Source organism: Capsicum annuum, chromosome 3 (genome assembly GCF_002878395.1).
Source record: "Capsicum annuum cultivar UCD-10X-F1 chromosome 3, UCD10Xv1.1, whole genome shotgun sequence".
In the NCBI taxonomy this organism is placed as follows: Eukaryota; Viridiplantae; Streptophyta; class Magnoliopsida; order Solanales; family Solanaceae; genus Capsicum; species Capsicum annuum.
In genome coordinates, this window is record NC_061113.1 from 243,831,772 (window position 1) to 243,855,521 (window position 23,750).

Sequence of the window (23,750 nt, forward strand, 5' to 3'; positions counted from 1 at the left end):
ATATAAATAAAACAATATGTATATTTGTTATTTTTTTTTCAAAAAAATATATAAAAATAATGTGGGAGGTATTAAGCATTTTTTAAAAAAATAGTAATTTCTTACGTGGCAATGACATGGGTTGGCTGGAAGAAGAGAAAGAAATAAAGGGGGTGGGGACGGGGTAGGTGGTTTGAAGAAGAAGGAAAATGAGGGGTGGGGGTGGAGGAAAATTGAAGGTGGGGTGGGAGGTTGTTAATGGAGGAAAATTGAAAAACAACGGTGGTGGGGTGGGTTTGATGGAGGAGGAGAGCTGCCGGGGGGGGGAAAGGGGGGGGGGGTGGGGGTGTGAAAAAGAAAGAAAATGGGGGTGAGGGGTGCACTTTTTATTTAATATATATAAATATGTAGATAAATATAAATAAATATATATATATTTATATAAATAAAACAATATGTATATTTGTTATTTTTTTTTCAAAAAAAAAATATAAAAATAATGTGGGAGGTATTAAGCATTTTTTTAAAAAATAGTAATTTCTTATGTGGCAATGACATGACTCCAACGTGTCATTGATGTGTAAGCGAGTGTAACACACTCTCCGTTGTGAGAGTGGTATTCAGTTTTGAAGGGTGAAAATAATTTACTTTAAAGATGTTAAGGAGGTAAATAAACGGAAGTTAAGTTTAAGTGCTAAAGTGAGTTTGGAGGACAAGTTCAGGGGGGAAAAATGTCTTTTCTCATATACAAATATACAAAGTATGTTATATATGAAGTTTATACCATGTATATACCATATACACATATATATTAATATAGAAAGTATAAAGAAACATACTAAGCATATTTATATATTTATGGTATATGATATAATATACCATAAATATGCAAAGTATATTTTACATAGAAATAATTTATCACACAGTAAAATCTTTCATGTATAAGAAAATTAAAGAAATAAATTAGTGGCACCTTAAAATTTAATAACAACTCATCATTTCCTATTTTTTAGGAACGGAAAATAAAGGAAATAAATTAAATAAATTCCTAAAAAAATTAATTTGTTTGAAAGATAATATTTGTTACCTACAAAATAGGAAGCAATGATCTGTTAATATAACATCCATATTTAAAATTTTCAAATATGAGAAAGCGGCTATTAATGTAAATATTATGTCATAATTGAAATTCATTCAATTTGGCCATGTATATGTAATTATTTTTATAAAAGTGGGAAGTAGAGGGAGAATTGTTCAATTCATAGGAGCAATTTTCAATTCTATGAACAATTGTTCAAAGAGAAAGCAGAGTGGAGGTCTTGTTTGGCGGGGTAGATTTTAATCATAATGGGGGTAGGGAGGAGATAATAGTGTGTTGTTACAGAGGGCTTTTGCAGTGGAGGTGCGTGTGGCATTAGTATCGAGGTGCATACAAGCTGATCTAAATCGCGGTTATCTGGAAAAAAGAAATTCAAAAGAGGAACAGATTAGCACTAAGGTGGTGCTAAGGCAGTACACATATTTGAATATCCACTGTCTGGAAAACAAAAAGAAGGCTTCCTACTTTGGAAGTCCTATCCTTGTAAAGTACTCTGAAATTTATCAAGCTATTTCCATCCTTTACATTCTGCAGATTACACCATAAAACCAAAATATTCCCACATAATCTTATATCTATAGCAGTTAACCTTTTACCATGTCTTGTACCCTTTTGAGTGTAATGAAGTTTGATTGGAGTCCAATATGTGCAGCAAAAACTTGCCAAGAAGGAAGGGGCTCGGATAGATCGTAATCGTGACATTGAACGCTTGTGGGAATTTTATCAGCAATACAAGAGGCGGCACAAAGTGGATGATATTCGAAGAGAGGAGCAGAAATGGCGTGAATCTGGAGCGGTTACTGCGAATTTGGGAGAGTATGTTTCTGTTGCCTTTTTATATCTGAGTGTTACTTAGCATATATCGTACTCTCCTTTGGTGTATCTTACAGTAAGGAGTGATAGCTTTGCTGCATCAATTGCTCAAGATTATGCTTTTCTGACTGTTAAAATTAAAATGGGTTGTTAGAATCTTGTCTAACTTTTCATGATAATGATGTGAATTTAAGGCTTGAAATGTCTGATGCTGCAACATTTGATTGCAGCATTACTCATAATATGAGGGATTTGATATTAGCCATCAGGAATCTATTTTTAATCATCATAGTATTCACAACTAAGTATCCTGAGAGAAAACAGTAAATATGTCATTAATCTTGTCAGCTTAAATTGTTGTTTATAGCCTTGAAGATATCCTGTAATTTCATGTGGCATTCTGTAGCATTCAAACTGAGATACTGGTCATTGTTTGCCTTTGTCTTTTCAGTGGTTGGTTGGTTAATGTCAAGGAATCATAGTAAAAGTGGCTTGTTCTGCTCGACTTGATTAATATTTATTGTCTCTGTTATCTTTAGTGTGTATATCTAAAATGTTCATCATTTGCAAGTCTGCTTTTTTTTATTTTTTATTTTTGGGTGATGCAGCAGATCTTCACCTTTTAGTTTAAGCCTTGAGGCATCTTTTCTGTCTATCTTCCATTTACTGCAGTACTTTGAGAGAGATGTCCCTCATTTACTGACCGAGGCTTTCTTCCAGTTCACTAGCGTATTCTCTTTCAGTATATAACCTGTTTCATGATCAAAATTGCAACAATATTGAATTTCTATTGTTGAAATTAGTTTTATTATATCAGATGTTGAAGACGGATTTTAATCTTCTTTTGATCCTTGCTTGTTCTTTTTGTAAAGGAAAAAGCTTCACTCATTAATTTGGTTCTTTTATTCTTCTCTAGGTTGGGACTTAGATTTTCAGAAATGAGAAAGGTGTTCGCTACCTTGAGGGCTGTGGTTGAAGTGATGGAGTCTCTGAGCAAAGATGCACCTCCTGATGGTGTGGGAAGGCTTATTACGGAGGAGGTAATATTTCCTTTCACTCCTTCACGTTTCTGTCTGAGTATAGTCTGAGGCTAATTTCCTCCTTGAGAGTCGTGACCTCTTTCATGGTTTGTTCAGTTGAGAAGGATCAAGAAATCTGATACAACTTTATCGGCGGAACTTGCTCCGTACAATATTGTTCCTCTGGAGGCACCATCGTTGACAAATGCTATTGGTTTCTTCCCAGAGGTATGAATGCTGATTTTCTTTTTATTCTATGACCAACAATATTTATTTATCAATCTCTTAATCATTCCCCTTTTATCTCTTCACCTTTATCTAAATTTGTTGCCTGTTCTGAATTATTGCCTCTTTTCTATTCTATGATTTGATTTTATTTCCCATCTTCCTTCAGTGATAATTCCTGTTAAGGGCTTTGTGAATACTGGCGTTCCCTTCTGTTGCTTAAACTTATTTAATATAAGAAGCACGTGGGTTTGAGTGCTGACACCGCTGAACTGATAAGGAAAAATTGCACGTTATGCTTGTCAGCTGTATAATCTGCATTCTTCTTTATTTTAAATATTTCTGCACTTGAGAATTGTGAGTGTTAGGTTCCCTTTTATTTTTAGACTACTTTCTTTGCTGCAGTTGGAGGGCCATCTAGTCTTCAATATGTCTATCTGTTTCGCTGCATTTGAAGAATCGTCTATTCTTCAATATCTTGACTGATTATATAGATTCCTTTTATATGCCGGAGAAGTAATTTTACTGGTAAATCTGTGCAGGTTCAGGGTGCCATATCAGCAATTAAGTACACTGAGCAGTTCCCTCAGCTACCCGCTGTTTTTGATAATTCTGGACAGCGGGATATGGATATGTTTGATCTTTTAGAATATGTCTTTGGCTTCCAGGTTGGTGTTAATGTCGTTTTGAGATGCCTTATTTCTAATTTACCCGGTAAGACATTCAAAATGAACTTGTGAGCTTCACTTTACCGAATTTAATATTTGCCATATGATTAGGGAACTTATCTTGTTTGCTACTAAAACAATGTGTCTTTCCTTCTAGAATACATTGTAGGACACGTATAATATGATACGTTGCTTTTGTTCTCTAACAAAAACAAATAGTGTCATGTTGCATCTTGTTGTAACCCTGCAAAATTTCCTTCCAGACAATATTGGCAAGTGGTCAAATTTTAAGTTTTTTGTACTAGTGGAATGATTCACACAGGCTTTGACCATCAAGAGAACTACTTTAGCTGTAAAAAGTGTTCTTATGGGAAGAGTTGGTGATTTCTATTCCATGGAGTTTTTTTGGCATTTTTCAGTTTGAATGTTGCTCCTGCAGCACACCATTATAGCCGAACCAATCTCACTGGAACTGCACAGGATTGTATATTGTATATCTTTAAATGCCAACTGCAAATGGAAATGAACAACAATAGGATAGGCAATGTCAATTACATAAATTTGACCTTTAGCTCGAGCGGTTTCTCATGTACTATAACTCTAGTTCTAACCAGCTACTATATTTAATTCTGTGACTATTCTTGCTGAGCTGGGTTTTTCTTATGTGCAGAAAGACAATATAAGGAACCAGCGCGAGAATGTCATCCTCATTGTTGCAAATGCCCAGTCAGGACTTGGGATACCTGTTGAGGCTGATCCAGTGAGTTATTATTTGTCTATTAGAGCATTTGATTATTTGAATGATGTACCGGTGTCGTTGCATAAATGAGTGCTTGAATTTTCAATTATTTTTTTGATAAATATAATCCATTAGTTAACTGAAAGGGTAAAAGCTTCATGATTTGGAAAAAAGTTTAACGCTCTGAATTTTGTTGTTTTCTCTGACAGAAAATAGATGAGAATGTTATCACAGAAGTTTTTCTGAAGGTCCTGGATAATTACATCAAGTGGTGTAGATACTTACGCATTCGGCTTGTCTGGAATAAGTTAGTTCTGTCACTTTTCTTATATATAGTGCTAATGTAATTCACCACTGATTCCCATTTCAATCATGTCAAACAGATTAGAAGCCATTAACAGGGACAGAAAGCTGTTTCTTGTTTCGCTCTACTTCTGCATATGGGGTGAAGCTGCAAACGTTCGTTTTCTTCCTGAATGCATCTGCTATATATTCCACCACGTAAGACAGTCTCTGTATTCTATTTCTTTTGCTATTTGATTAGTGGTTGAAGATATTTGCTGTTTGATCAGCATTCTTGCAGCCCGCTTGGTATTTTGTGGCCCTCTTTTCTAGTGGTGATTTCTAAATAGATTATCGACATATTTAGTCCCAACATTAATGAGTGAAATCAAAGACAAAGATATATTTTCCAAATTTGTGCTATTCAAGTATTTGGATGTAAGTTCGGATATTCTATTACCGTGTGTAGTAGCTGAAAGATGTGGTTCCCAAACCTTGTATATCATATGTAGTTGATTAACTTTTTAATTGACTGAACTATGTTTGTAACCTAGACTGCTTCAGTGAACCTGAAGCATGACAGGCTTATGAGCTATGATCTCTTCAAAATATACAGTAATGTGAATGCTGCCATTCATGGCAAAACACAGGATTGGATTGCCGCTGGAGTGACTATACTATCTCGCCTGTTTGTAAATTAAATGTTACTCCCTCCATTTCAATTTATTTGTGCTACTTTCCTTTTTAGTCCGTTTAAAAAAGAATGCCTCTTTTCTTTTTTGTTGACTGTTTAATTCTAGCTTTCCACATGATATATTTAAGACCACAAGTTTAAAGAGCATTTTGGTACATTCAACATATCTTTAGTTTGAGACTACAAGATTCAAAAGTCTTATATATTTTCTTAAACTCCATGCCAACTGCCAAGTCAAAACCAGACAAACAAATTGAAAAGGAGGGAGTATGTAGTAATCGTGATTAAGGTCCTAAACTCTCGAGTCTTGCCCAGTGTTCCTTGGTTTAGGTAGGATCTAAATTTCTTTTGTCATTCACTATAGTCAAAAGATGACACTGTGATCTGTCCTTCATTTTCCCACTTCTATTTTGCACCCCCGAAGACACTTATTGGATGTCTGCTCCATCTGTGTTGTACTATTGTACTTCTTCTAGTTGTAGAAAAGTGCCTAAATCACCTCCTACTATATGTTAAGTTATCCGTTAGGCTGTTGACTGGTTGTTTCTTTTCCTTTCTCTGTTCGTTTTCTTGTATTCTTGATGATAATTTCAGGCTAATGTTTCCCCCCCAAACTTCTAAGCTCTCTTTTTTTGTTTCCCTCTCTTTTCCTTCGGTCTTGAGCCGGGGGTCTTTTGAAAACAAGCTCTCTACTTCCCTGAGGTAGTAGTAAGATCTGTGTACACTTTACCTTTCCCAGGCCTCACTTGTGAGATTTCACTGGGTATGTTGTTGTTGTTGTTTTTCTCTTTTCCTTCGGAAAAAGGATATGCCCTCATTTTCTCCAAGTAACTTAAACAGCTTGTGTTTATTTGGAAGTCAACTAATATCCTTCTATCTTGGAGTGTATTCCTCTAAAACATCTTGGTTCTGTTTCTCCTTTCCACAAGTGAGATTGCTTCTCTTGGTTAATGGTCTATCCCCCTTTGCTCAGGGATAGTAGTACTTCTGAATCCCAAAGATCTTCTATCACATTTTTTTGAATTAAATCTGTGCCTTTGATTCTCTCCTTTTTTTTTTTTTTGAAACTTGTAACTTTGTATTTCTCAGCATTAAGGGCTGTGCTGGCCACCTCCGAAAGTGTTAATTACATTCAAAACTGTACTAAAAAAACACAATACTTAAGAATGTTCCTATGAAATCCACTACCTGGATTTCCTCTTCTATATTCTGTTCTTTACTCCAAAAACCTAAATTGGTAATTACATTCCACTTAATCTTCTCTATAGTGCATTCTTTTCGTTCAAAAATTCTCTAATTTCTCTCCTTCCAGATGACCCACCAGATACAAGCTGGTACTCTTTTCCTTCAAAAATTCTCTGATTTCTCTCTTGCCAGATGACCCACCAGATACAAGCTGGTACTGACCTTCACCACCTCTTCTGACTCATGCTACCCCCCCTCTGATCCAGCAACTTAACAAGTCTCCTCTGTGTTCTGGCTTAATCCAGTGTAGTTTAGCAATGTTGGTGAAAATAGCCCTCACTTGTGTTGTTAATTTACAATGGAGGAACATTTGCTTATGGGTTTCTACTTCCTCTTTGTGAAGTAGACATATTGATGAAGCTATATTGATGCCCTGTTTCTGCGTAGCATCCTAAGTCAGACAAGCTCTCCTGGCTACCAATCAAGTGAAGCACTTCACCTTGGTAGGAGTAACACTCTTCCAGATTGCACTCCATGGCCCTGATTTTCTGCCTGTAGTTGTGATCAACCCCCTTTTATGCGCTCTATTCACTGAGCACGATCCATCAGGATGATGTCTCCATAGTAGTAGAGCATCTGTTTCCAGATTGGTGCCTTGGAAAATCTCCAATCAGAGCCAACAAATCTGATACCCACTCTATCTCCCAATCATTAAGCAATTTCGTAAAGATAAAATTCCTTCACTTTATCATATTTTTCCGCCATAGTAGAGTAACTGATAAAGTTGCTGCCATGTGACCCGGACCCGGAGGTCATGGGTTCAAGCCTTAGAAACAGCCTCTGGCAGAAATGCAAGGTAAGGTTGCGTACAATACACCCTTGTGGTGGGGCCAAGCGCATAGCGGGAGCTTTAGTGCACCGGGCTGCCCTTTTATCATATTTTTCTAACCAAAGGAGCTTCTTGGATTTTTTGATAAGGAAGTGGAAATACGTTGAAATATTGGTAAAAAAGATTGAAAGTACATTCAATTCGTTTGCATTTATTGATGGTGCAACACATCTGTCACTTGATGAGCTGAACTGCTTTGAAATCTGTCACTAGTCCGGTTTTTCTTGTGTCCTAATGGTCAGTTTTGGTGAACACAAGTGAAAATATGTTTTTGAGTTTAGATCAGATTGGAGTACGAGTTTTACTGTTCTTACTGAGTTGACATCATATTTAATCAGAACAAAAGTGGTGCTTATATCCTGATTGGCCAAACTTTTAAAATCAGCTTATTTTGAGAAGTGCTTTTCAGAAAAGCACTTTTGGTGAAAAACAGTTTGTGTTTGACCAATAAATTAAAAAAAAAAACACTTTTGTCTGTACTTTTTTTCTTATAAAAAAGAAAAGTATATTTTTTCTCAAAAGTGCTTTTTATTTTTGTGAAGAGGTTTAACTTGTTTCTCAAAAGTGCCTTTGAGGAGAAGCTACTTTTTTTTTAGCTTATGAAGAAACTGCTTCTGCTACTCCCCGAAAGCACTTATTTCTCCCAAAAGCTTGGCCAAACACCTTAATTTTTTAAAATAAGCACTTTTTAGCGAGGTTGCATGGACTCTTCACGTTCGATGCCCGCAACTGCGTCAAATTCTTCAAAAATATACTACTTTTGGAGAAGCTGACGCACACCTGTCGACAGTTTCGAAGAGTCCGAGCTACATAGCTTTTTAGAAAAAATAAGCACTTTTGGGGAAAATTAAGCTTGGCCAAACAAGCTATTAGCTGTCATAAGATAATTTATGCCGACCCTTAAGTATTACTGTCCTTTTTGTACTTTTATCATTGTGGTTTCAGTTGGACATTATTTTAAGAAACATTTTAAGATGAGATCATTATAAGGATGCTATAGTGGTGTTTTTTTTTTTTTTTTTTTTTTGGATGAAACACCGTCCATCACTAATTATATGTCTGTCTGATATGTGACCTCTGGATTTGGGCCATTGAAAATATTTGAATTTTTGAATTGATGGATTTTCTTGTTACTTTTGAATTGTGCAGATGGCTAGAGAACTAGATGCAATTTTAGATCGTGGAGAAGCCAGCCCCGCCCCGAGTTGCATAGGCGAGAACCAGTCTGTGTCCTTTCTGGAACAAATTATTTGTCCTATATATGAAACAATAGCAGCGGTGAGCCCATTTATCACATTTTATCTCATTGTTCCATAAACTTTAATCCACTTCTGTACTTACAACTTCTGTTTGAATTGTGGATCGTACTTGATGGAGTATGAAGTCATATCGATGAAATGATCTTGGTTTGCTTGCAAAATCAAAACTGGAGCATTATAAACTGAAAGTATTCGGTGAAGTTTGAATAGCCTAGTTATGCTATGTAAAGTAGTAATGCATGCCTAATTGATTTGATCCCCTTCCTGTGGTTGGATAATGCTTGTGCATTCTGTTGTGAATATATGTTATATTATGCTTCCATTTTTCTTTAAAAAAATAAAAAGTATATTTCCTTATCTTCGAGGATCTCTGATTCAATGGATTGATGCTGTTTTCGTATCTTTAACGATCTTTGATTCAAATGATGGATGCTGTCTTCTTGTAAATTTCTGACTGATATTAAATTAAGGATTATCTGATTCTCCTTGTTACTACGTTGTAACTTCCAATGGTCTAAATTTTAGCATAATCAAGCTATATGGTTGGTGAGTAGTGGCAATTTTAGCTATATTCCCCATAATGGCTACAGGGCGTGGTGAATGCTTGTTAGGCAGTCCATGATGTTTTACAGGCAGTGTTTTTGTGTATGTGCAGCTTATTGAATTTGCGTTTTCTCAAAGTATTTAAATGTCATTGGATATCTTTCACAAATTGGTAGAAGAATGCATTAGTTTGTTTTGCAATGGTGTTTACTCAATTTGAAATGGAGTTTACTCTTAAAATTTTTAGAATGGCATCTTGAGATCTTGTAATATTTCGATAACTTGTGTTTCTTCTGGGAGTTGTTTACTTTTCTTTTAACCTACTTACCCATGTTTATTCTTTTTGGCATGGTTTGTTCTTGTTTTTAAATCTGCAGGAGGCTGCAAGAAATAATAATGGGAAAGCTGCACACTCGAAGTGGCGGAATTATGATGATTTTAATGAATATTTCTGGTATGTTCCGTCTTAATGTGCAAATTGAATTTAGCTCAACCAAATTGTATCTTATTATTTGTAACTGATGTTTATCCAGGTCACCTGCTTGCTTTGAGTTGGGTTGGCCTTTTAAGAAGGAATCCTCATTCTTGCGGAAGCCGCCTAAGAAAGGCAGAAGGGTTGGTTTTACTGTGCACTATAATTTCTCTTGAATTATGAGTTGGTTAACTAGGTGCATGTTCTTTCCACATGTCCTTTCGGTGAAACATGGCATGGTGTAGTGGTTCGGTGTGTCACTTAACTTCTAGTTTTGCATTTTTTGTCTTGTATCTGTTTCTATTTATACAACGTAATGACTAGAATGTGAAGAGTGATAACATTACCGTGTCATCAGATAATGAATGCACAATGGGCTACCACACATGATAGAATGTCTCTTTTAGCGTAGTTGATTTTTTATGACAATCTGAAACATGCTATTTGATTCTCAAGGTTCGTTACATGTGTAATAATTTCCAATTAGTTTTCTGCTCATGGCGAGGAAAGACGTTTCTTACAAGGCTTGTTTTGAAGGGTAAAAAATTGTGATACCTACAACTAAAAAAGATGCTTACAAAATTTTTGCTTCTGGTTCATGTGAAATCGGTATATGGATTTCTTATATTTGTTGGGAACGAGAGTTTAACAGACTGCATGCTTTATTCTCTGTATTTTTTCTCCTTTCTTTACCTCCTTCGCACTTTTTTTTAAATTTTCCCTTATAAAAAAAAGGTCACCCTATCCTATTTCATGATTGTGGACTGTGTTAAAACTGCTTTTGGCTTGTGATGGAATCTGGTGAAGTTTAGGGTTAGTCCTAAAAGGGCTTTCTGGAGGCGTTAATATATGGGTTTTCAGGGATCTAGGTTGAATTTGTCACATTTCCCGAGAGATGAGCTTTGTATTAACTGCTGCTTCTCATGCTGTTCCTTTTCTCGGTTTTAGTGTGCAGTTTGATCATTTTGACCTGCATTATGTTTGTGTTTGTTTTAACCCCAGTATTTATCCCTTTTTCCCAATATCAACTGTATGAATGCCGTTCTCATTTCTTAGTGTTTTAATCTTGTTTCTTTTTGTTACTCTGAACCCGCAGACTGGGAAAAGCACATTTGTTGAGCATCGGACTTTCCTTCACTTGTACCGAAGTTTTCATCGTTTGTGGATCTTTTTGGTTGTCATGTTCCAGGTTATATTCGTTCTTTCTCCTGCTGTTTATCCACTAAGCTTTTTATGTGTTTATATTTTATTTTGGCTTATCCACGAAGTTTGATCTATAGCATAAAAGAGTTTGCACCATCCTTTTTCTCTATTATTCAGGCATTGACAATCATAGCCTTCAGCAATGAGAAAATCAATCTGGACACTTTCAAGAAATTGCTTAGTGTTGGCCCGACATTTGCCGTTATGAATTTCATAGAGAGTGAGTTGGCAGCTGTGCTAGCGATCTGATTTATTTATTGGTCTTTTCTTTTCTTCTGCTTTCATCCTTGTTTACTGAGTCATCTCGCTGGTTCTTTAGGTTCCTTAGATGTTCTCCTCATGTTTGGGGCCTACAGTACCGCGAGAGGAATGGCTATATCAAGGATTGTTATCAGATTTTTCTGGACTGGTGTGAGCTCAGCATTTGTGATATATGTCTATCTGTAAGTCTTCTTTCTAGAAATTATTTTTTCTTGTATTTTTCATTAAAGCTTGTTTTCTGATTTAATCACAATACAGGAAGCTTTTAGAAGAAAGGGATACAAACAAAGACTTTTACTTCCGTCTTTATATCCTAGTTCTGGGTGTTTATGCTGGCATACGTATAGTTTTTGCACTCCTGACGAAGTTACCTGCCTGTCACACTCTATCGGAAATGTCTGATCAATCTTTCTTCCAATTTTTTAAGTGGATCTATCAGGTATTCTTCTATAAATAGTAAGACTTCTTTGCCACCAAGCTTCGCCCATTTTGTTTGACATATTGATTATATTTACAGGAGAGATACTTTGTTGGCCGTGGTCTTGTTGAGAAAACAACTGACTATTTACGGTTTGTTCTTAGTTCCTTTTAACGTTTCAGCTTTTGAATTATGTAAGGGCAGTCTTGGTTCTTGTTTATTACTAGTGGAATGTTTTGTTAAACGGATGATTTTACTCATGGTTTTCGTTACTTTAGTCTCCCTTGGTTCACAACAAGAAAATATAAATATAAAATCACTCGAGAATTTTGATTTTCTACTTTCCATGATTAGCATTTTGTTTTATTTTGGGTTCTTTCTTCCATTACATTATACTTCCTCTACTTTTTTGTGTATTGTGTTATGTTGTCCTAGCGTATAAATTGCAGCTCCACTATAGTAAATTTAGCCAGTATATCTTATGATTTTGTTGCAGTTTGCTTTTCCGGGCCTCATCTTTGTACTAGTACTGCTGTTTGTTACTGAGAAATGTAAATTTTTTGAGAAATAATAAGTTTCCTGAGAAATAAAGGGAGAAGTTATGTGCTATTTCCTTATTGAAGAACAACAAATGTTTTCACTTTTTTCACTCCAAAGTACCCACAAAATTTTTAAAACAACTCCAATTTGTATTCATGGCCTAACACAACTTCAGTTTTCAAATATCATTTTTCACTTTTAAAACAAAAACTACTTTTCTCAAATTCACAATGAAACATGGCCAAACACCCACAAATAATCTTGATTTCTAGCCATTGCTAGTTGCTTATAATCCGGAGAATCATGTAGTGGAGCTAGCAGAATTTCTTTTTATTACTTTTGTAATCCTGCATCTTCTTGATGCCTTTCTGAATCTATTTACTTCTTAAAAAAGAAAGTTGCCTACGGCATTTTTTTTTTTTTTTTGCAAATTATTTTCCTTGTTTCTCATTTACCTACCGAAGTATTAATTTTGGATTTCTGTCATATGTGCGAAGAGTTAATGTCTTCGTGTGTTTTAAATGCTGCAGATATTTGGGCTACTGGTTGGTGATATTTGCTTGCAAGTTCACATTTGCCTACTTTCTTCAGGCAAGTGATGGGCTTAATTTAACAAATATCAATATTACTCTTTACAAGTTCTTACCGTGCAAATTAGTTTCACTATGCTGATACCATCTGTTGGTTATGATAATAATTGCAGATCAAACCGCTAGTTGGACCTACTAAAATGATAAGGCGTATGCCTGCCCTGCCGTACTCCTGGCATGATTTTATATCAAAGAGTAAGTCAGCTTTTCTTATTGGTTTCTGTGTGATCCAAAATTAACTCCATCTATTATTATTTTCCATCACAATCGGCTTTAGTTCTGGTGATATTACTTTAAAGGTATATTCTGTCTTTACAGTAATTAGTAACTTTTCGAACCAATGGCTACACCATCTTCAGCTTGGTAAAGGAATGAATAATTAGCGTGGGAGGAAACTCGAGATTTTCCTCTTTTCCAGGAAATTGTAGAATTTGATCTTTTTCCTCTGTTACTTAAATTAGTTCATTCCTTTTCAATTCAAGGTAGAACGTTTAGTATTACATTGTTAAATTGTTGCCAAAGAGTTTAGATCAAAAAATTTTTGTCTTCCATTGATAAAATTTACTCCCTCATTTCAATTTGTTTGTGTGATTTTGACTTGACACGGACTATAAGAAAGTGAAGGGGACTATAAGAAAGTGAAGGAGACTTTTGAATCCGGTGGTCTTAAATTAATTGGTATGTAGACTTCTTTATATTGTGGTCTTGAACATGTTATGTAGAAAGATTATAGAATTGCCAAAAAAGGAAAGAGACATTCTTTTTGAAATGGACTAAAAAGTACAGTAAGACAAACAAATTGAAGTGAAGGGAGTATGCATTACCCAAAAATGTCTGTCACAGAGTTTGTTGTTATAGAGTGTAAGATTTCGATGTCTTATTCATGGATGTCTCACTTGCAAACTCTCCTAAATCTATTGTATGTAACTTCTTTAGCATTCATATATGAGTTGTAGACCTTTTAATCAGGGGCAAATTAAAAGGTAAATTTTAGGGTACGTGAACCCATGGTCTCTCCGTAAAACTAGATATTTTATGTATGTATTTTGTTAAATTAATACTCCCTCCATCCTAGTTTATGTGAGTTAGTTTGACTTGGTATAGAGTTTAAGAAAGAAAGAATTTTGAAATTTGTGGTCTGAAATAAGTGTAAGATGTTTGTGTGACTATAAATCATTTCATTAAGGGTAAGATAAACATTTTAAAGTTAAATTATTACTAAATATTGAATTGTATCATTCTTTTTGGGACCAACTAAAAAGTAAAGTGAGTCATATAAATTGGGATGACTCACTTGATCCATTTCCCTCCAAAGCCTATTTGTTGTAACATGCTTAGTAAGGAATTCTAGTTTACATGGTCATATGCTTTCTCAATATCTAGCTTACGAAGAACCTATGTTGTGCGGACTCTTCGGTTTTGCTGCTGAACTTGTCTCGACACAAGACTGACGCGGGTGTGGGTGCTTCCGCCGTCTCAGATTCGGTCAAATGATTTCGGATACGTTGACCAAAATCAAGAACAAATTTGAGGGAAAACATGGATAATAGACCCACGACTTACCTAGTCGCTGGCGACTTCACCACAACTATAAAGTTGACGAATAAATCCAATTTTCAGTTGTCGGTGTCTTAGGGAAGAAAGAAACAATCATACTTCAGGAATCTAGCCAAACCAGAGGAGTAATTACAACTTGTCGGTGTCTTTATATTTATTCCTCGGAATATAAAATGAATCGATGTTGGTTGTGTCTTTATATTTTTTAATTTATTATAATATAAAAAGAATCAATATATAATTATATATAGTAAAATAATATTTTAGTTAGAGAATAATCCCACACTAAAACCATATCAATTGACAGCACGCTCACCAAAAAGTGGATTCTGATTGGTACATAATATTACTCTAGCATTGAAAAAGTACTCCTAATTATACATAGATTTTTTTCAGTCGAGTCCCCGCACCCGTATCCACTCGGATTCGCACTCTCGAATCTTAAAATTTAAATTTTGACGAATCCGAATCTCGTATCTGCACCCGTCTTGGATATTCGCACCCGAGTTCGAGCAACTTAGCAAAGAACACCAGGCTTCTTCTGTTACTGTCTTGAGTCCACCGCTTCGTTGGCTATAAGAATAGCATCTATTATTTGCCTTCCTTTTATGAATGCCATCTGTTGTGAGTCTACCAACTTTTCGAATACCTTTTTCAGTCTCTTGGCTAGTGCTTTTGCAGTAATCTTGTAAATTCTTCCAATGAGACTTATTGGATTGAAGTCCCTTATTGGAAAGATTATATTAAAGAATAACTAGTTATTGCCGATGTAATTATTCATTTTTTTGCATCGATGGATCTCTGTCAGTAATTGTAATTTGACGAATTGTAGTAGCTGGCAATTTTGTATTTGTAGTTTTTGTTAGAACATCGTGCCATGGTTTTAGATTATGTATTATCTAGTTATTGTAAAAATGATACTTTTCTGCATAACTTACGGGTATAGATCATGTTTCATGGTTTTCTTTTCTTAAAAAAGTGAAATATGTTTCCAAAATTTATTCTCAAACATGTTGAAACTTCAATCCAAACTTAACCTGGATCTGGTTTCTCAAAATTTTGTGATCAAACACTAGCTAAAAGAAGCCCTCTGATAGCTGTTGTTCTGATACATGTAGCATACAATGCATAAGCTTTTTCATTCTGCCTTTCTAATCTCGTTCTTTTGGGTTCAATTTAAAGTACTGTGGCTTATAGATAGATTTTGAACATCTAGTGTTGCCAAAAGAAAGTGCTAATATTTGTTTTTGTCAATATGGGAAATTGGTCTCTTATGTATGTTCCTGTTTCTTTGGCAGACAACAATCATATACTGACAATTGTTAGCTTGTGGGCTCCTGTTGTAGCTGTAAGTGTTCATTATTGATTTCAATATCATACTTTAGGTGTTGGATGTTGCTTTCTGAAATGTTTTTTTTAGCTAATTTTAACAATAGGCAGCGCTATGCTCAGCTATTTTCCCTTGTTGCAATTTGTCTTCCGTTATGGTTATTTAACCGTGTTGCGAGGAAGATCCTATGAAAATGCAGAATCTTCCTTCTCAACTCCATTCATGAAAATGTTACATTCAAATATACCTAGCTCCATAAGGGATCTACTAGTCATTGCTGTGATATATTGAAAAAAGAGTAGTGGAAGGGGAGGAAACAGTCATCAGATTTGCAACTATTAAGCTATCCGTTCACTGATTTTTACACCACACACTTGTTCGTATTAAAGTTTTGTACTTTATAACTGCTGCTAGTAATAACGGTCATTGCCTTTAGAGGCTGCTACTAAATCTAGTCATTCCTGATTGAATTGCTGGTAATATTCCCTGAACAGGTTTTTTTATGGCGTTTTAGTTTATCAAAGTAATCCTCATTTACTACAATTCTGGTTGGGTTTTGTATTCCTTTTGTCTATATTAATTTGGTATTGGTTCTTTCGTAAATACTCTTCATTTCCAGATATATCTCATGGATATTCACATATGGTATACTTTATTATCTGCCATTGTTGGTGGTGTAATGGGAGCACGGGCTCGCTTAGGGGAGGTATAGTATCAATTTTTAATTCTCTTAATCTTCCTGGACAACAATTATACTTCTTGTGCGTCTTCTTGGTAATTTTGGTTTCATGCTGTTAATCTTTGATAGGAAACTTTATCCTAAAGTTATTTTTTTCTTTTTAAAACATTGAATTTCCCAGATACGCTCAATTGAGATGGTGCATAAACGTTTCGAGAGCTTTCCTGAAGCCTTCGTCAAGAACCTTGTGTCACCTCAGACAAAAAGGTGATGGCCTTCCAGAAAGTCAATTGTTCATCACCTGTTATGTTGCTTGTAGTTAGTATATAGAAATTTTATGTTTGTGCAGAATTTTTTTTTCTTTTACTAGGTGGTTGGTCAGTCCAGCTATGTTCTAACCAGTTAACAAGCCATGAACTCTTTGAAATCCTCTTGTGATACTGCATTAACACATCTCCTTTTATGCTTTCACAGGACACCTATTGACAGACAATTATCAGAGGTGAGCCTCGTCTTGAGTCTGTCTTTCACCTAGTCTCTTAATTGAAATTTTCAGGGTCAGGGAACTACTCTTTTTGTTGATTGCTAAGATAATCAATATTTCATTTTAAAATGTGATTAAATGTAGGTTGATGCACTTTGATTTCAGTTTTGTTGCTAGAGGCATCCTTTATGGCTGAAATCTTCATGATGAAATCCCCTGAAGCTCATTTTTACTACTTTTAGCTGTGGGGTTGTTGTGTAAATTTATTTTTTTAACACTACAAAGTATTTTATTTTTTGCTTGGTGTATCTCTGGCGAATACCTCACAATGAGAAGATATTCATTGGTGGAGATTTCAAAGCACACATTGGGGCTACTTGTAGTGGCTTTGACAATGTGCATGGAGGTTCAGTTTTTGGGGTTAGAAACTAAGGTGGAACCTCGCTCCTTGATATTTCTAAAGCTTTTCAGTTGGTGATAGTTAATTCGTGCTTTCCGAGGAAAGAAGACCACTTGGTTACCTTCCATAACAACAACATACCTAGTATATTCCCACAAAGTAGGGTCTGGGGAAGGTAAAGTGTACGCAGTCCATGCCACTAATGAAGTAGAGAGGTGGTTTCTGATAGATCTCTGGCTCCCTACCTTCCATAACACGGTGACTAAAACTTAGATAAATTACTTACTCTTGTGAAAAGGCGATAGAGGCTTTTGTAAGAACTTTAGGTTATCCCGAGTGAGAATCTTAGTACCCAGTATAGGCTTTTGGTGGTGGACTTGGAGATTAAATAAGAGAGGAGGAAGAGAAACTTCTATGACCGGCCAAGTATGAAACGGGGTGGCTTGACCCATGCCCTCTCCGGGGTTATTGGAAGAGGTTGATGGCTATGGGACTTGGGAGAAGTAGAGGGAATGTGAGAAGCAAGTGAGATAAAGACATCTCCTTGCATTAGGGAAGCTGCTAGAGATGTCGAGGTGTAACTTTGGTGGTCACTGAGGGGATTGGTGGTGGAATGGAGAAGTCCATGGCAAAGAAGGTCACTTATGCAAAGTTGATGAAATGCAGCGATGAGGCAAATCTGACGAATAAGAAGATTTATAAGGCAGGCAAAGACATGCTAAGTTAGCGGTTATAGCTGCTTTCGCATGGCTATATTGAACAAGGGGACAAAAGCAGAGATAAGATATTGTACTGGTTCTCGAAGGTGAGGGAGAGGAAGGCCCGAGTCTTGGATCAAGTGAAGTGCATTGATGATGAGGAAGACAACGTGTTGACGGATGAGATCCTTATTAAGCAAAGATGTCAAGCATACATACACAAACTTATGAACGAAGCAAAGGACATAGAAACTATGCTGGGTGATTTGGAGTACTCTGGGAGACACCTGGATATTGTAGGCGTATTAAGGTTGAGATGGTTAAGCGCGCTATTAGTAGGCTGAGTAAGGGAAGAGCAGCCAGATCAGATGAGATTCCAGTAGAGATTTGGAAGCACTTACAGGGTAGGTATGAAGTGGTTAATTGACTTGTTTAATATCATTTTTGAGACAACATAAATGCTCGAGGAATAGAGATGGAGTACAATGGTCATGTTGTACAAGGGTGATATCCAAAATTGTAACAATTACAGAGGTATTAAGTTTCTAAGCCGCACAATGGAAGTTTAGGAGAGAGTGGTGGAGATAAGGGTGGGAAGGGGTGTGTTCAGTTTCGAGAACTTGTTTAGATTCATGCTGAGTCAATTGCTGCAGAAGCCATCCATCTTCTGAGGACACTTGTGGAGAAATACCGAAAAGGGAAGAGGGACTTACATATGGTGTTCATAGACCTTGAAAAGGCATATGACGAAGTCCAAAAGGGAGTCTTCTTGGAGATGCTTGAAGGCTAGAGGTGTAGTTTTGAGGATAGAAATAGGAGTTCATAGGCCATCAAAACATCTGTGATTCGTCTCTGTCCAGACACACCACAAAATGCATGAGGGGATCTTTTCCCAACCTTTACTGATGGGGTTGTCAACTAGCCATAGTGACCAGCGGGCATAGGCAAACCTTGGTTTTAAGTGGAGAAAAATAGAGGTTGACTCATTATCCACCGAGTTCAAGGCATGTGCCATTGGGCCTTGGGATTGCCTGGTCATAAGAAAAGATATTTAATTTGCATAATCAAGAAATTTATGATTCAACTCTTGATGATGTCGGACAACTTAGTGATGACCTGCCTGCAGTTTGTGGGGGTTGAGATGTTGTCAGGGATTCCACTTCCTAGTTGAGAAATAGAATAATTCGATTTCAAAGTATGAAGTGTTGTTTAAGTGATAGGGTGGTAACATACTGTCCACCATTTTTGAGCTCTAAACCATTGAAGTTTAAAACTCATTGAATGGTTATGTTGTACGGTATGCTTTATTCTGCAAATACTTTTGTTGTTAGTATATTTGGGCATACAGGTTAATTTATACTGAGCTTGTTATAGATGTAATTAATACGTGAACCAGTGAGAGACTTGGTGAAAATATCTGCAAGAAAACTGGTAAGGATTGATCGGGACGTCTGGGCAATCACAATTGAAAGGAACAAACTAAAAAGTTGTCGGAAAAGTAATAAACGTCGCCAGAAAGTGTATTTGTCGTTGGAAGATTTCCGGAAACTTGTATAACTATATGGGTAATCTCGAAACCAATAGATGAGTAGATCTTGAACAAGAAAGTGACTGAAAAATTGGCTGGAACATGCTCGCGCCGTATTATCAGATTTAACGGCTGAAAAATGATCAGATTCTGTGGAAAATTATATGGGTAGGGTTGGAATGACGGCACTACCCTACCGGAAAAGATAAATTGTATGGGTAGGGTCGGAATGATGGCACGACCTTACTGGAAAAGAAAAATTGTATGGGTTGGATCGGAATGATTGCATGATCCTACTGAAAAAGAGAAATTATATGGGCACGACCCTACGCAAATCAAATCTGAGGAGTCATTGGAAAAACGAATAGAACTATGCAAATCAAATCTGAGTAGTCACCGAAAAGACGCATGGTGCTACTCAAATTAGATATGAGAAAGTAGTCACCAGCAAGATGCACGATGAAACGCAAATTAGATATGAGGAAGTAGTCATCGAAAAGATGCACGGTGCTATGCAAATTAGAAATGAGAAATTCCACCGGAAAGAAGCACGGCGGTCCAACTTTTGCTAACATGGTCATGGTCATTGGCCAGACGGATAACATATATGAGTAATGGTTGCTTGCGGGCAGCGGAAGTTCTTTGATTCTCTACCAAGATCGTAGAGGCTCTGATACCATGTGAGAAATATAAGAGAAGAATATTATTGAATTGTTGCATATACTTTATTACATTGAGACCCTATTTATAGACGCTACATTCCAATCCTTTTCCATGTAGGACGTTACATTAAAATTCTTTTCGAACTAAGATTCTATATACTATTTCTATTCCTACTTCAACTCAAACAAAAAGATTCTTCAATTTTGCAGACTTCTCAAGATAACAACAAAGTATATGCAGCTCTTTTTTCACCATTTTGGAATGAGATAATCAAAAGTTTGCGTGAAGAGGATTACGTCAGTAACAGGTATTTTTCTGATGCTTGTGACCCAATTTGGCACTCGTCTCTTTCTGTATTCAATTCTTTTGCTTTTGATTCTCAAATATTTACTTAATTGTGCTGATGCCTGGTTTACCCTAGGGAGATGGATTTACTTTCAATGCCTAGCAACACGGGAAGTCTACGACTTGTACAATGGCCTCTGTTTCTTCTCTGCAGTAAGGTGCTCCCAGCAGAATTTTGCTTCTAATTTTTATGTTGGAGAACATCCATGCACTGTTTGTAAATGGAGCAATTTTTACAGATCTTATTGGCTATTGATTTGGCTTTGGATTGCAAAGATACACAAGGAGATCTTTGGACCAGAATATCCAGGGATGAGTACATGGCTTATGCTGTCCAGGAGTGCTATTACAGTATCGAAAAGATCTTATACTCTCTGGTTGACGGAGAGGGAAGGCTTTGGTATACTTTTTAGCCCTGGCAAAGAAGAGTTTACCTTGTTCTTCTTGTTGCTTATAGTTTATATGATGTGTTCTTGTTCTGAATTATTTATGTTTTCCTTAATGGTAGGGTTGAAAGAATATATCGAGAGATCAACAATAGCATAATGGAGGGTTCCCTTGTCATAACCTTATCACTGAAGAAACTTCCAGTTGTGTTATCAAGATTTACAGCATTGACTGGACTTTTGGTAACTTCCTGCCTTGCTCTATTGTTCATATTGAGATTGTTAAGTAGTCCAGTTAGTAACTGACCTCAATTGCAATGTGTATTATTATCTGTTTGCTGTAATAATTGAATCTCGGGTCATGGCAGTGGATAGACAATTTGTATCGGGAAGAGAGGAACGGGTGCTTATAAGCTAAACCATGGGTAGTTTGGATGGGCTCAACTGCTCTCCTCTGCATTCAAGCTTGGCCTATTAAACAAGCTAATCTTAGTGTACACGCCTCGCGCGTTTCCCTCATATTAATAAGAGCATATTTTTAAAAATAGCATAAACAATATTAAATGACATGTTTATGCATTAATATAAGAATTTAGAAAAAACATTATAAACTTCAAATTGATAATGATCATGTTTAAGAATTTGATCCAATCCAGTAGTTCTTCGTTAAGTTTGTTCTACTATTTCATTGAACAAAAGCGTCATAGAAAGAATGATTGAATGGTAAAAAAGAAGTCGTCCGCTTTACATTAACACTTCCTTTTTTATGATAAAGGTTATTTTATATTCATATCAAAAGTTCATCAGTAAAAACTGATGAGATGGGATTTACAACTCCCAGGGGGTAGCATCAGAACCAAAATCTGGGCAAAAAAACTTTACAATTGAGCTAAACACTAAACTTTCTGCCTCCCCCACCAAATCTTGTTTACACCAAAATACAACTAACTTGAACTCTTCATCTTGGTTTTCTGGATGCTGCTAGACTTCCCATCATGGGATCTTTCATTTCTCTCCTTCCATAGTGTCCACCAAATGCAGGCTGGAATACATTTTCACCACTCTTCCTTGAATTTTGAATCTTCTTCTACCTACTCTTTCCCATTACCTCAGCAAATCTAAAGTATTCCTGGGCATTACCCAGTTAACCCCAAGTATACATAAGAACATGTCCCACCGGTTGGCAGCTGCTCTGCAGTGCAAGAACAGGTGACTCTGAGTTTCTGCTTCTTTCCCACACATACAACACCTTGTGAGGGATTTTGATCTTCCAAATTAATTTGCATGGCCATTCCATTTCCATTGTCTGATTAGAATTCATGCTCTATTAACAGGACTTCATAGTGAAGGCCCGTTTGCTGTGCAACTTCCAAATTGGATTATCGGGTCTTTCAGTGACACCTGGGAATGCGTTTAGTACCTGCAGTAAACCTGCAACTCTACCATTTTCCTAGTCATTTAGGGCCCTCCTGAAACTCAGCTTCCATCCTTGGGACTCCACACATGTGCCACAGTAGCCATTGTATAAGGGTTCGGGAAAATTCGCTTCCCCTACACACAGCTCATTACAGAGACTAGTTTTTCACCCCTTCTCCTACCTGGAAGGAAAGATTGGGATTAAAGGATGGCCATAATCTTCTGATTGTCTTCCAAAACAGAGCATCGAAAGGTACCACTTGCTTCTTAGTGATCCAGTTTCTTTGGAGACCATATTTCTGTGAGATGTATCTCCTCCTGTCACGACCCTAAAGTTGAGGTCATGATGGCACCTACCTCGAACCAGCTTTGGAATAGTTCGATAAATGCAGAAAACAAGTGAATACGAAACTTATAGAATGAAGTCAGGCCATACATGTAATTAATGCAAATATCTGAAAGAAATAAGTATAACCCCCATAGAACTAAACCATAGATGCTGCTAGGATATTTTCGACGTTTCGGACTCAGTGACACCGTTGGTTTTACCAATAGAGGTCGTTTACAACAAATTAGCTGCTGAGACCTTAAAAGCTTATTTTAATTAGTTTTCCAAAAGGGTCGAATTGCAAAATAAAGGTTCGGAACCCTAACTAACTATGCTCCTAACCCAAAATTGACATTTTGGATCTAATGGAATAGTCCAAATTCCCATCCGGCGCCCACAAAATGTCCAAATCACTCCCGAATGCATCGGGGACCGTGCCAGCCGTCCTTTACAACTCACAAATAGTATATAACAACTACGGGAAATGGAAAAAGGGTCAAAACACATAGTAAGGGGAATATCATAGCTATAGTTGTTACATCTCCACAGAGGCACATCTTCATTATAGAACCTCCTTAACCACTTCTTCAGCAAGCTAGATATGCAGGAGTTGATCCAGCTAATCCACTTTTCCCCATAAACCATGTCTCTCAAAACCTTTAGGAGGAAAGACCAATTAACATGATCATAAGCTTTCTAAATGTCAATCTTGCTGGACTTGTGTTAGGTTTTGCTTCACCCTACTGCTAAGTTGCTCGGACTCTCCAAAATGTTGCCGCATCCGTGTCGGATCCTTTACAACAACAACAAACCCAGTGTATTCCCACCTGATGGGGTCTGGGAGGGTAGGATGTACGCAGTCCATACCTCTACCTCTACCTCTGAAGAAGTAGAAAGGCTGTTTCCGATAGACCCCCGGCTCAAGACACGCGGTACCACACAAACACATAGTAAAGCACAACACAAGGTTACAAGATTACATAACATAAATACGGCACCCATAAGTAATCTAAAACAGAGGAAAACACACAGATTCATAATAAAACATGGGACACGGA

The 23,750-nt window shown here is 36.6% G+C and overlaps 1 protein-coding gene across 1 annotated transcript in view; it reads left to right on the top strand.

Annotated features, from left to right (window-relative positions):
- The window catches only part of LOC107862644 (callose synthase 10), a gene marked incomplete at its 3' end in the record, with an annotated part of 64,099 nt that overhangs the window by 13,138 nt on the left and 27,211 nt on the right, over positions 1–23,750 (top strand). The window contains 25 exon segments of the mRNA XM_047409660.1: positions 1,731–1,894; positions 2,808–2,931; positions 3,028–3,138; positions 3,678–3,803; positions 4,474–4,563; positions 4,752–4,849; positions 4,926–5,043; positions 8,742–8,870; positions 9,772–9,848; positions 9,928–10,009; positions 10,963–11,055; positions 11,187–11,289; positions 11,389–11,512; positions 11,589–11,769; positions 11,848–11,900; positions 12,819–12,879; positions 12,992–13,073; positions 15,734–15,783; positions 16,385–16,471; positions 16,626–16,711; positions 16,919–16,946; positions 20,427–20,524; positions 20,639–20,720; positions 20,802–20,962; positions 21,071–21,191. Coding sequence (XP_047265616.1) covers positions 1,731–1,894; positions 2,808–2,931; positions 3,028–3,138; positions 3,678–3,803; positions 4,474–4,563; positions 4,752–4,849; positions 4,926–5,043; positions 8,742–8,870; positions 9,772–9,848; positions 9,928–10,009; positions 10,963–11,055; positions 11,187–11,289; positions 11,389–11,512; positions 11,589–11,769; positions 11,848–11,900; positions 12,819–12,879; positions 12,992–13,073; positions 15,734–15,783; positions 16,385–16,471; positions 16,626–16,711; positions 16,919–16,946; positions 20,427–20,524; positions 20,639–20,720; positions 20,802–20,962; positions 21,071–21,191 — 2,529 coding nt within the window.